We start from the raw sequence: 14240 nt of genomic DNA, 5'->3' as shown, positions 1-14240 counted from the left end.
CGTGCCTCTACTCGGCTCCGTCTACTATGCAGCTTAACATTAGCTCCTGCCATCAACATCTCGTCAGGAGTTCTTTCCGGCCTTTGGGAGAGGGAAAGAGGTCCTCCAGATCCTCTATCACGGCTGCCCTCGGCGCGCTCAGGAGGGGGCTCGGACCTTGGCATCGGCGCATGCGCGCATCTCTCTTACGGATCCTTCCCCGTTATTTACAACCGCCTTTCCATTTTTTTCGGCGTGGTCCATTTGACATCGGACAGCTGGGTGTTGCAAAGTCAGTCCAGCAGGATACGCCTTTTCATTTTTGTCCCGCCCCCCCACCCACCCTCCCTGTCCTTCTCAGGGACCTCTCTCCCTCAGCAAAGTGTCTCTTGCAAGAGGTCCAGACGTGGGCTGAGGTGTGCCAGAAGCAGTGCTAACAGGCTCGCATGGTCACCTTGGGGACCATCATTCCCCTCTATCCGGGGGAGAGATTGGTTTGCCCTATGACATGCAGGCTTACTTCATGTCATCTCATTCTCTCATAGAATCACCTAACTGGAATGCATTGGGCAATCACTCGAAGAAAAAAAAGTTTTCACACCTGTAGTAACTGGTGTGGTGTTCTTGTTGCTTATCCTCAAGGATTTTTTAAAACTCCTTTGTAAGGATTCCAAAGTAAGACAGAAGGAGTATAGCTATTTAAAAATGCAAATAGGGAAGAGGGGACTTGTGATAAGATATGATAAACACCCATCCAAACTCTATCCTGCTTTTATCCAAGCATCCTTTTATCTAGAACACTGAATACAATTAAACTTCCTGGTTTATTTAAACCTTTACATTAAATCCAGTGGATGCCACCAAACCTCTAATAGACCAGCAGCTGCTTATATGATTTTTCCTTTGCTAAATCTGCAGCCTAATCAACCATCATCTTTACTTAAATGATTTTCTGCAGAGCTCAAAATGAGGGAAAGAGAGTGACTAGATATAGACTTTGTGATGACCTGTCATATTAGGAATTCTCCATTAAGAAATTGAGAGAGAAGAACTTTGTAACAAAAATTCAAAGCCTTGCAAGAAATTCAAAATCCAGGATATCTAAGGGCTGGTCTACATTCGGGGGGGGATCGGGATCGATCTAAGATATGCAACTAGTGTAGCTGAAGTCAAAGTATCTTAGTTCGACTTACCTGGCCGTCCTCACAGCGGCAAGTCGACCGCCGCAGCTCCCCCATCGACTCCGCTTACTCCTCCCGCCGAGGTGGAGTACGGGCATCAATTCGGGGATCGATTTATCACATCTAGACGAGATGCGATAAATCGATCCCCGATAGACCAATTACTATCCGCCAATCCACCGGATAGTGTAGATGTGGCCTTACAGAAGTTGAAAATATATGCTGCAAGCTGAAACTAAGAGCTAAAGAAATGTCATGAATTGAGAAGGGAAACAAACTGAAAAGGGAGAGTTTAAGGACTCAGTATTTTGAGACTGTTCTTTTGCTAAAATGCTTATCCTGGGTCTGAATATTTTAGGATATTTGGGTACGTTCACTGATAACTGAGAGGATTTTGAGAATGACTGCACAGAAGGAGAAATATAGGTCTTTGGGAACTCTGCATCGGTTAGAACTTTTTTCTTTCTCTTCCATGCAGTTACAATGTTGAGAGAGGAATCAAAATCAGTACAGGCTAATATGCAAGGCTATTGAACGTTTTCTTGACCAATTCTTTTAATTTGTCCCAAGAGAGTAATTAAAGTCAAATCCAGCCATAATACTTTCTGACATTGCTTAAGATGAAGGCTAGGGGTCCTGTATTATCTGTGCACCCAAAAGTCTCATTGGTTTTAGTGGTAGTCTGGGTGTACAAGGAATGTGTTAATCTATATAGGACTCTAGTGTAGTAATGTAGATTTGACTGCAACTGAATAAAATGTTCAGAAATCTATTTCTGAATTAAGGCAGAGGCAGTGAGATAGAGGGCAGAACACAGAGCAGCAGCAGGAACACATATTTAGTTTATGCCTACAGCTCCTAGCACAAATAGTGTCATGTTGGAATCGTCCCATGGACACTAGTAAAGGTAAGGAAATTCAGAGATTGTCTTGCAAACGTAGATTTTTCATTTGAAACCATTTAATTCATCACTCAAATGCCAAGAGCCATATGACAGTCCATAATCGTGGAACTACTTGAAGAGTGCAGGCAGGCCTCACACTGATTACCCAGGACTTCAGGGTGGTCATCTTAGCTGTCAATTTGTCCCAGTTGTCCTCAACCTTTTCTGGACCATGACCCTGTGTTACAACAAGAAAAAATTGCAGATTTCCCCCTCCCTAGCCATAAGGAGAGGGTAGTCCTGACACATGCTGGGTGTGTTTGCAAACCCCTGGTTGAGAACCTGTGTCTAGTCAATGGAGAGTCAACCTTCACCATACAAGGAAGATAGTGAACATAAGAAACAAAAGAAAGCATAAATCTCTTAGAATCTGGGCAACAAAATTAGTAATCTTCCAGATAATATCTGCAATTTGCCAAAACAGCCAAGGAAAATAAGTTTATAACTGAATAGAGGCTGTGCAGTGTGTGTCACAGAGTGAGGAACTTATCACCCCTAAAAACATTATATAAAATATTACCTCTCCATCAAAAAAGTAGATTGATCTTAGAAGGATGGCAGTTGCTCTAGAATGCACCCTTAACAGGAGTGTCTGTTTCCAGATCACCCATTTTAGGGAAAATAGAGATTGTTCACAATAAGCACTTCTAATTCCTGAGAGGGACCAGAAGACGACCCTGGAATTCATCACAGGGGATGATATTATTTCAGCTATCATAGAAATGTAGGGCTGGACAGGACCTTAATAGGTCCTGTAGTGTATTCCCTCTGTGCCAAAGCAGGAATAAGTATATCTAGACCATCCTTGATAGATGTTTGTCTAACTTGTTCTTAAAAAAATATCAGTGATGGTGATCCATTGCTTTTGCATGACTCGTATTGCTCCCCAGAGGAGCCCCAAATAGTTTTTTATGTGCTTCTGATAATGGAAAAAAAGGCCTGACGTGTATTTCATGTGTGTATCTTATGTACTTTTTGAGTTATGAGTGAGCATAAGAATTCTTAAACTACTGTCATCCACCAGGATTGGGGAAAAGTTAGAGATCCTAGTACCAGATCCTCCCCCCGTTTGATTAGCATGAAACTTGGTAGAAAAATTCTACCTGAATTGCAAAGGCATCCTACTTTAAGCCTCATAAACCTTATAACGGAAATTGGGTTGCGGTCTTGAGTGTGGACTGGCTGCTGCCATTCTGTAATGAACTGAATAATAATCTTGTCTGATCATTAGTTTTTGCTGCAAGATATCCTCCTATAGAACATTCTGTATGTTAGCCTCCTACAAGTGTGCACGTCATTCCCTATATGTTAGTATGTTTGACTGAGATTACAATTCGCTTTCTAATGTCAATAAACATATTTAATTTCTAAAGGGAATTTAAGTAGAGAGCCATATTCACAGTTGACAGAGCTCCCAGTTGCCCCTAATCAGTACCTATCTCCTGACTTTTCTTTCCATCTGAAGAATTATTTCACAGTCATGTACAAAGATTAGCAGAAGTAATTGGCACAGTATTTTACTATTACCTTCTTAAGACCCTGAGGAATCTGAGTTGTAGACTTTCTTTTGCTATGGTTATAGGTATCACAACTTCTGTCAGCTTAGAGCACCCATACAGCTAATTTTGTTAGTGTTCCTAAACAGTCACCTTTCACCAGAGACTGAGTAAGAAAAACTTTAGCTTGAAAGAGAATTCTCCAATTTGAGTGCAAATAGGAGTCTAGAATAGAATTGCCGTCTCATTGTTAAAGGTAATTGTACTCTCCCTCATTCTGGAAGCAGAAACAGGAAGCTGTAGCTCAGATTCCTCAAGATTGTTGAGGTATGGGTTGTGTCAAATTAACAGTGGCATACTCTTCCCCTCTTGTTGGAATCCCACAGTATTATTTTTTTTAACCAAATCTTTGTGGTTTACCTCTAAGCAGTCCAATAATGTGCATTTCTACTGTTTCATTTCTTTTCCAATTCATCAGACATTCAAATCCAGGTTAACACCTCAATTTGTAATTCCTAAAAGACACAAACCACCCTCCATCTGCATAAGAGCAGCAAAGACTCCTGTGGCACCTTATAGACTAACAGACGTTTTGCAGCATGAGCTTTCGTGGGTGAATGCCCACTTCATCGGATGCCATCTTCATAGTAAACTGCCCCTCGTTCCCCACAAATAGTTTAATTAATTTCCTAAAATTGGGAGGAAACCTTCACCTCTTGACAGAACCATGGCATATGACCTGTATAAATATGTAAAATAGATGCCATCCTTACTGTATTCAGTGCTGTTGTGAATGAAGAGGTCAAATGTATATAGAGCACTTGGTGAAGCATTAAAATAAACAATATATCTTGAGTAATGACAAGGAAGAAAGCTCACACTCGTATCCAGTGGTATCCAATCTTTTCAGCTTTGAGGACGAAACATATTTCAAAAGATCAGGGAGCCACAATAAGTATTATGGCGCAGATTCTGCCATTGCTGTGCTCCCTTTGCATCACTTCAGAAGGGGGTAGTCCCCAGAGGGCATAGTCTGTCAATATCCTGTACCTCCCTACTTGCAGCCACCTAGCACAGAGGGTGAGGAAGATGAGAGGCCAGGAGCGCATTGTCTTCCGACCATTCCAAGTTAGATTATGATCCCTATGGGACTGTTGCCAGTTAAAGCATTCCAAGGCTGCTGTGATGGACCTGTATGTGATTGTTGGTTACCAACTTCTGGACTGCGCTGTGTGAGGAAGAGATGGGAGCAATCCATCCCTTAGACCAGTGGTCCCCAAACTTTTTACCTCATGGCCCCCCTCCCATTCCTGTCCGCGCCCCCCAGAGCTGGGGCCTGGAGTGGGGCTGCGGCTCTGGGAGGGGGGGATGCGGATGGGGTAAGGCCCCTCCCCCCAACTCCTGTACTCCACCGGGCCAAGAGGCACAGGCGGAGTCGATGGGGGCGCGTCAGCAGCCGACTCACCGCAGTGAGGACACCGTGGTGAGTAGATCTAAGTACGTTGACTTCAGCTACGTTATTCACATAGCTGAAGTTGTGTAACTTAGATCGATCTCTTCCCCCCCCCCCCCCCGACCCCCAGTGTAGGCCAGGGCTTAGACTCTGGCAGAGCCCCTCAAATGCCTTTCCTGCTCTTCTTGGATTCCCACAAATCAGCAGGGAAGAGTCAGTGGAGCAGCCAGACTTATTCTCTTTGCAGTTCAGCAGGTAGCCATTAGGGGAGCAGCTGTAGCCTAGAAGGGACAACAGCTGCTCAGAGCAGTTTCTGGGGCAACGGGGGAGGTGATGCCTCCTACCTCCTTTTGACAGTGATGAGGCTGATTTAGACACTTCCAGTTAGAAATAGCGAGGGGACTGGTTGGGGAACATATTTTCAACTTGCAGTCAATTACACACTTTCTTCATAACGTGCACCTTCAAGGGCCACAGGTTGGACCCACTGCTCTAATACATAAACCTTTCTTCACTTTCCACATGATTTAATAGGGAATGGCGCCGTGGAGAAGGGCGTGATGATGAAAGACCTTTCCGAAGAGGAGATGATCTGCTTAGACGTGGTGGTGTTGAAGAGAAAGAGCCTTCTTCCCGGGAAGCAAATGAAGACAGAGCCCCCAAGCAGGATGTGGACCAAGACAGGGAACCCATGCGGGGCGTGGACGAGGATGGGGAACCCAGGCGGGACGAGGATAGGGAACCCAGGCGGGACGAGGATGGGGAACCCAAGCGGGATGAGGACGGGGGACCCAGGCGGGGTGTGGACGAGGATGGGGGACCTAGGCGGGGTGTAGATCAGGACAGAGGGAGTTGGCGCACTGCAGATGACGACAGGGGGCCGAGGCGGGGCCTGGATGACGACAGGGGGCCGAGGCGGGGCCTGGATGACGACAGGGGGCCCAGGCGGGGCCTGGATGACGACAGGGGGCCCAGGCGGGGCCTGGATGACGACAGGGGGCCCAGGCGGGGCCTGGATGACGACAGGGGGAGTTGGCGTACTGCAGATGAGGATAGGGGTCCCAGGCGCGGGCTGGATGAGGATAGGGGTCCCAGGCGCGGGCTGGATGAGGATAGGGGTCCCAGGCGCGGGCTGGATGAGGATAGGGGTCCCAGGCGCGGGCTGGATGAGGATAGGGGGAGTTGGCGCACTGCAGATGACGACAGGGGGCCCAGGCGGGGCCTGGATGACGACAGGGGGCCCAGGCGGGGCCTGGATGACGACAGGGGGCCCAGGCGGGGCCTGGATGACGACAGGGGGCCCAGGCGGGGCCTGGATGACGACAGGGGGAGTTGGCGCACTGCAGATGATGACAGGGGACCTAGGCGGGGCCTGGATGATGACAGAATTTCTAGACGAGATGAGGACAGAGGCCCCTGGCGTAGTGCAGATGAGGATCGACTCTCAAGACGTGATGACGACAGGGGTCCATGGCGTGGTGGGGATGATGACAGAGGGCCCAGGCGTAGTGATGATTCAAGACCTGGTCCTTGGAGACCATTTGGTAAACCAGGTAAAATAATTTTGTAATTAAACTATGGATTTTTTCATAATTCTATCCCTCTTCCAAAAATGAAATTTTCTGAGTTTAAGATGTATATTAAGTACTAGATACTTGAGATAGCAGAAATAACTGGAGCTAGCTCTGTGTGTTATTTTTAAACCAAGATTAGGTGTGTTTCTGAAAGATACGCTCTAATTCAAACTAGGAATCAGTATGAGTCTATTAATTTTCTGTTGCAAATGGCTGGATCAATCTGGCTAATTTGGATGTCCCTCATTCTAAATGATCCTTTTCATTTTACTGTGGATTTTTTTTTAAATCAATATTTATTACTTCTGTAGCAAATATTTAAAGGTCAAATATTAATGCTGGGAATTTGTCTTGTGAACTGCGAAGTGCCACTGTAGACAGTGCACCAGCGCTGGGAGCTATTCCCTTCGTGGAGGTGGTTTTTTACACAGCCACGTTAAAGCTCTGCTAGTGAAGACATGCCCTAAAAAATACAGATTTTTATTCTGCCCTGTGCTGAACTACTATGGGGAGTATGGATTTCTTCCCGTGATTGAGGCACCTGACCTACATTAAACATAGGTTCTTCTTCAAGTCTTTGTGGATCCCACTCAAGGTGGGAGCCAAATGGACAAAAGCTTGAAGCAGAATCACAGTTGCCGTGAAGGCAAGTAAACCCTTCTCTCTCGACTACTCCAAGTTAGTCAGAAAAAAATTGGATTCCTTTTGTTCCTAACAGGCGGATGGAGAGAACGAGAGAAAGCTCGCGAAGACAGCTGGGGACCCCCGCGAGACTCCAGACCTTCGGAAGACCGTGAGTTGGATAGAGATAAAGATATTGATGAAAATGAAAAGGATCGTGAGTTTGACAAAGATCGTGACCTTGATCGGGATGATCGCTTCAGACGTCCAAGGTTTGATTTTTCTATTGTTAACAATATTGATAGGAGTTTTTTAAAAGCCATCAGCTTTTTTCCTCTTTCGTGAAATTAGTCACATCTTTAAAGCAATAAACAAATTATATTGATTATTCATATTGTGAAGAAAACACTAATTGTTCCCAAAAGCAGCCACAAAATGTTTTACTGCTCACTTTCAAACACACCTCTACCCCGATATAACACGGTAAAGCAGCTCTCCCGCGGATCAGTGCGTCAGCTGCCAGCCGGGGTGCTCCGCTTTCCACCGCTGGTGAGTGTGGGGAGGTTGGGGAAAGGATGCCCCGCTGCTGGTGAGTACGGGGGAAGTGGAGAGCCGCGGCTGGGAGCTGGCGAAGTGGAGCGGGCCAGGGCCGGGTTGCTCCGCTTCCGGTGAGCGCGTGGAGGTTGGGGAAAGGATGCCCTCCGTACTCACCTGCGGTGGGAGGTGGAGCACCGTGGCTGGGAGCTGGTAGAGTGGAGCGGGCTGGGGCCGGGCTGCTCCGCTTCCTGCTGCCGGTGAGTGTGGGACCTTCCCCACCCCTCAGCGAGGGCTGCGTCGCTCCGCTTCCCGCTGCAGTTGAGTGTGTGTGTGTGTGGGGGGGGGTACAGGGGGCATCCTTTCCCCAATCTCCCCGCATTTACCCGCAGCAGTGGAAGCGGAGCGCCACAGCTGGGAGCTAGTAGAGTGTAGCGGGCTGGGGCCGGACTGCTCCGCTTCCCGCCACTGCCGGTGAGTGCCTGTCAGGGGGCTGCGGGTTGTGGATAGGGGTTGGGGCAGTCAGGGAACAGCGAGCAGGGGGGTTGGGTAGGGGGTGGAGTCCTAGGGGTGATTAGGGACAGGAGTCTCTGGAGGGGGTGCTCAGGGGACAAGGAGCAGGGGGGCTAAAGCAAGTTCGATGATATGTGGTCTCACCTATAGTGCGGTAAGATTTTTTTTTTTTTTTTTTAACTCCGGAGGACTGCATTATATCGGGGTAGAGGTGTATGATTGCAGTCCTTTTCTTAGTCAGAATTGAGCGTTGACCCTAGGTTTCACTAAAATGAAATCTTAACTTTAAACTCCAATAATGTTTTCTCATAAATGGTGCCATGTGTGCCTGGTACAGCATCAGGTTGAAACTGTCTGTTTCAAATAACTTGCCATTTTAACACTGCTGTGTTCACTGCAGCAGAAGCCAGAGTATAAAGGTTAGTCTTACTTTTATTTATTTTTAAATGGCAAAAGGGATGAGGCTGGCTGGAGAAGAGGACCAGCTGAGGAAGTTTCCAGCTGGAGAGATTCAAGTCGTCGAGACGAATGGGATAGAGGTGGTCGTGACATGAGAGATGACCGGGGTGTTCGTGACCTGAGAGATCGTCGTGGTGATGATAGAGATAGAAGAGGACCTCCAATCAGAACAGACCGTGAAGAAAGTATGTTTGTTTCCCCATAGCAGTTGAAATATTTGTCGCTGGGGATCATTTAGGGTATGTCTACGCTACCCGCCGGATTGGTGGGCAGCGATTTATCGTGTCTAGTCTAGAGGCGATAAATTGACCCCCGAGCCCTCTCCCGTTGGCTCCTGTACTCCAGCGCAGTGAGAGGCACAGGCAGAGATGACTGGGGAGCGGCAGCAGTCGATTCACCGCGGTGAAGAAACCATGGTAAGTCAATCTAAGTACATCAACTTCGGCTACATTATTCACGTAGCTGAAGTTGCGTAACTTAGATTGATTTCCCCCCCCAGTGTAGACCAGGGCTTACATTAATGGCCCCTTTACATCGCTCTGGTAATGTAAAAGGACCTTGAAGTGGAGTAAATTACATATATACCCATTTAAATTACATATATACCCTTTTACTGTCAGTCCCTACTGTCGGAATGGTATAAAGGGAAGGGGCCCTGGTGTAAATGCGAATCTGGCTCTGAATTTTTTTTTTTATTTTTTTTTAAATTTTTATCCCAGTAGATTGTCATTTGGGATACAGATCAGAAATGAAAGAATGAGACTATTAAAAATGTCACTAGGAGAGCAGGGTGAAATGTTTTGGGGCAAATAGTTTATTCACCAAAACATGCACCATTGGCTGGCCTGAGGCTATTCACGAATTTGACCCGATCATGTTGACCAGGGAAAAGTTTTCAGGCCAGCAAACTGTCAGTCCATCCCACTTTACTATCTTTAGCCCTGTGGTTAGGGCATTTGCCTGGGATGCAGGAGACCTAGGTTTAAATCCCCATTCTGGAGCAGAGACTTGTCTCCACCACTGCACCCATGCGAGCACCCTAATCACGTTGCAAGCTGTTCTGGGGTGGGTTGCTCTTCATCTTTCCTATTGAAGCAATTCCATTTTGTAGAAAAACTTAAATATTAATTGAGCCAAAGAGAGAGTTGGAGATGTGGATTCAAATCATCTCTCTTCCTGATTTAGAGGAGGGATTTGAATCCACATCTGACTTACCAGGTGCGTACACGCTCTCATTACACCCACAGTGCATGTGCTTAAGTCCCATTTGCTTCAATCCAGAATAGGGAGGCTGCTCTGAAACTGGTCCTAACTGATAAAAATGGTGCAGAAAATGCAGCACAAGACCTCTTGGCAAGTGAAAGGAAGGGGAACTGGTTTTCAGCGCTGAGTTTTTTTTTTTTAAACTATGTTAAGTTTGGTATTTGAAAGTGTTTTCAATTTATCATTTATTCATTCATGCCCGTCACCCCAACCGGGGTATGGGCCGCCAACCACAGATCTCCATAGTCTTCTATCCTGGGCCATTTGCTCTAGCTGGTTCCAGGTATAGCCCATTTTTTTGCTATCAACCTGAAGGTCGCGTCGCCAGGTATTTCTTGGGCGGCCTCTTTTCCTAGTAGGGTCAGGTTGTTGCTCCTCATCTCTGCTGCAACCTGCGCCGTCTTTCCTGACTCGTACATGGTCCTCACATTCCATGTGCCGATGGTAATCCTCCTGGTTGTAAGAAGGGTGATCGGCTTAGTGGCTTCCTCGTGGCTTTCACCACCCAGCGTCTTGCATCTTCGAGTTGAAGACCCTTCTTTTTCTAGGCTAAAAGTCTCTGTTAACTCTATTGTTGGCGTTTCTGTAGCAAGCTGATTTTTACAGGGTGGAGTTGCTAGCCCCACGCCCAACCCTCCTCCTTTACCCTGACTTGGGACAGGCAGATGGCCCCAAAGGACCTCTCTGGTGGAGTTGTTTTCAATTTAGCTTCCACATTATTGTAAAACTGATTGTTCTTCAACTTCTTATCTCTACTGTGAAATAAGTAGTTTCCTATACCGTAGCATTCCAGAGCACTCTTATGTGCAGGATGAGGTGTTAATAACCCAGTGAAACTTCTGTTACTTGTAAACTTTGCCAACAAGCTGATAGAATTTGCAGGGTTTTTTTGAGACAGAGCATACCTAAAACCTTCTCCCCATTTACACAAAATTTGGGGGTTTTCAGTTTTTAGGATTCATTTTGTTATGAAACTCAACTGTTTTCTAGCCAGATATTTTAAGTTCTCAACATTTGATACTTATGGGCTAATAATTTGTTTGTTTTTTAGCTACAAAAACAGTGAATTTATTATAATGTACATTAGACAGAGCTCTCGCCAGATAAAGGCTAGTTCTGAGCAACTGAAAAAATAACGGGTTACTATTGGCAGGCTTTCATTACAATACTGTAAAATAAAACCATGAGCTCTGAACATGGGTGTCACCACCATCTTGCTGTATTGTTACATGGGAGCAGTGGTTCCAGTATGTTAAAGTTTGAGAACCACTGAATTAAACTATCAGTGCTGGGCTTGTTGATTTAAACTCTTGTAAGGGACTGTAGTAATACCAAAAAAGTGGTTTCTAATGATCTTGCACGTTTTTAGCGAGTTCATGGCGGCGTGGTGACGACAGAAAAGAAGAACGTGGAGAAGAACGTGAAACTATCCGGCGAGCTGCTCCGGCTCCAGCTCCGACTCCTGTTCCTGCTGCTGCTCCCGCTGCTGCTCCTCCTCCTATTTCAAAAGATAGGGAGAGGGATGCAGAGAGCGAGAAGGGGTCCTGGAGAACAGAAAAAGAACGCGAATCTCTTCGTCGCACTAAACATGAAACAGATGAAGATGGATGGACCACTGTACGACGTTAATTCAAAAACTAAACAGTTTAAACAGGTGTTTTAGGGTTGATTTGATCAAATCCACAGATTATTATATTTGTGCTTTATAAACATTCGGAATTGGTATTCTTTGACAAATGTTTTGAGATAACATGAAAGCATGAGCCTGTATTACTTACTCATATATAGATTGATCATGCACAAAACTAGCAGCAGAAGGTTGGAAATTGAATGCCCGTTTCTGAAATGACAAATGTTGCATATTTCACAGATCACTTGTTGCTAAAATAAAAATGTGAACTCTGTAGCTATCTTGAGCAACACTTATCTCAAACTAAAACAGACCTTTTTAAAAAATATAATTCTTAATTTGGAATGGGGTATGATTTACATCACAGAACATGCAGTTGAAAACAAATCTCCCATAAAATGGTCACATTATTGAAAAGATGGAGCTGGATTAATTTCCATAATTGGCCAAGATGAACTATAAAAACCCCTCCCCTACTGAGGTATTTTTGAGGGCAAGAGGTTTTTGTGAGGTATTTTATCATCTGAATTCAGTAAGTTGTTTAAATTTAAATTACAGTAAACATTCTGAACATTAGCTACACGGGGATATTTTCTATGATTTTACTTGAATGCCTATGAAATCATTTTGCAGTCGTTCTAATAAGGAATATTGCTGCAGTAAACAAAACATCTTTAGACCTCAAGCGTTATGGTCCACATACTGCTGAGTATTTTGTTTTGCCAACAGCAGAACTGCTTTTTCCATTACTGGATAATTCATGCCTTTCAAGCATTTATAAATATTGTCATATTTAAAATGTGTGGTTTTGGAGGAATTGTTCAGATTTATTTCCCCAACTTTGTCTTCAGGGTAAATGGTTTCCTTTTCAACAAGTGCTTTGTAGTAATGGCTGTGTTGACTGACTTCAATTCTGGGGTGCAGTAACGATGTTAATCATTAACTATCTGGTCTTATTGAAGCCAACACAGAACATGCTGCTGTGTTTCTCTTCAATGGTAAATAAACAACTTATAGAATTAGCTTCTACCGTGTATTGACTTTTTAATTAACATTACTGATGTATTTTTATATGAAAAAGGCAAGCTGCTTAATTTACTCCCTTCCGCCATACCTACCCTTTTCTGTCCCAAATGAAAGAGCATAACTTTCCTCTTGTATGGTGTTCTGACGGGAAATGCGATGATTCATTTATGACAAACATGAACTTAAGTTATGCTCCTTCTCTTGTCCCTTCACCTCCACAGCCATCTTCCTTTGAGGGTTGGATGGGTGTGTCTTTGGAGTTGTCAGCTCTTCTCCGTGCTTGGCATAGCAATTGCTGCAAAGCAATACCCTGGACTACCTCTGTATCCTCTTACTATTCTGTGAGAGATGGAACTAGACAATAGGACCCAAGTCTCTCAGTGATAACATAGTACACTACCCACCAGTACTCATTGGACAGTCTTTTGATGATACTTGCAGTTGTCCCTAAAGTGCACTCAGTCTGAAAAATGACTATACAAACCAATTTTTCCCCAGAGTAAAACTACTTATTTGGGATACATGATGTGTATAGTCATGATTCTCTTTTCTAAGATTCTGCCACTGTGGAAATCCTTCCCTTGCAGCAGATATCAATTCCAGAATCTGAAGTTTACATTTAAAAAAAATAATAATTTGATCCCTTGTGACAACTTTGAGAATCTGAATAAAGTACACACAGACATGTCTTTGGGTCTGCTCACAACCTAAAGGAGTCAGAGATGTGACCTGCTCCCATTCATCTTAGTGGCCTGTTAACTCAAAGATGGCAACTTTACAATCGTAATGTTTACTGATCATTTTAGTAGAAATATCCTCTGATGTGCCTCCTATGCCTCTCCAGGTGCCAAAAGCCACAAATGACCAGCTCCAGTTGCTGAAACCTCCCCCACAGCTGATGATGCAACTATGCATTAATACATAATTGGATATTTAAAAAAACCTGTGATCAAATTGTTTAATGCAAATTAAAAGCTACTGTACTTTAATAATAACCCTCATTTTTTTAAATTATCAGTTGAACTGCTAGAGTGTAGGTTCAGCTTGCTCATTTTTAGGGGTGTACAATATTTGTTGTTGCAGTTCACTGTTAAATTACTCCCTTTGCATCTTAATTTGTGTGATGAGAGGGTAGAGGAGAGGTAATTATTTAATTCTGATTTTTGCATTTCCCATGTCTGTTGTCTATAAGTACATGGGACTACTACATATACATGAACTGCTACCGGTAGTTGTGTGTTCATTAAGTCCCTCTGTAGTTTGTCATCTTGGATTTGCAAGTTACATAGATTTAATGTCACCAAAGAAGGTATCAACTAGAGGAACATTTATAGTGAAGTAATAATAAATTGGAGATATACCTATTTCCTAGAACTGGAAGGGACCTCAAAAGGTCATTGAGTCCAGCCCCCCTGCCTTCACTAGCAGGACCAAGTACTGATTTTTGCCCCAGATCCCCAAGTGGCCCCCTAAAGGACTGAACTCACAACCCTGGGCTCAGCAGGCTAATGCTCAAACCACTGAGCTATCCCTGCCCCCATGTATTGCATATACATATTTTCTGATGA

At 44.6% G+C, this 14240-nt stretch overlaps 1 protein-coding gene across 11 annotated transcripts in view; it reads left to right on the top strand.

Annotated features, from left to right (window-relative positions):
• Positions 1-12669, top strand: part of EIF3A (eukaryotic translation initiation factor 3 subunit A) — a 53219-nt gene extending 40550 nt beyond the window's left edge. Inside the window, exons 19-24 of one of the 11 annotated variants that reach the window (XM_039547727.1) lie at positions 5587-6027; positions 6058-6110; positions 6141-6605; positions 7345-7519; positions 8751-8938; positions 11386-12669. In XM_039547727.1, coding sequence (XP_039403661.1) covers positions 5587-6027; positions 6058-6110; positions 6141-6605; positions 7345-7519; positions 8751-8938; positions 11386-11645 — 1582 coding nt within the window. In that variant the 3' untranslated portion in view covers positions 11646-12669. Of the gene's footprint in view, positions 1-5586; positions 6606-7344; positions 7520-8750; positions 8939-11385 lie in introns of all 11 variants that reach the window. The other 10 variants (XM_039547721.1, XM_039547731.1, XM_039547725.1 and 7 more) reach the window with 10 other exon arrangements.
• The last annotated feature ends 1571 nt before the right edge of the window (positions 12670-14240 follow it).

The sequence above is a fragment of the Mauremys reevesii genome, linkage group 7 (assembly GCF_016161935.1).
Source record: "Mauremys reevesii isolate NIE-2019 linkage group 7, ASM1616193v1, whole genome shotgun sequence".
In the NCBI taxonomy this organism is placed as follows: domain Eukaryota; kingdom Metazoa; phylum Chordata; order Testudines; family Geoemydidae; genus Mauremys; species Mauremys reevesii.
The sequence above is the reverse complement of the archived record's forward strand: the minus strand, read 5'-3'. Positions and strand labels throughout refer to the sequence as shown.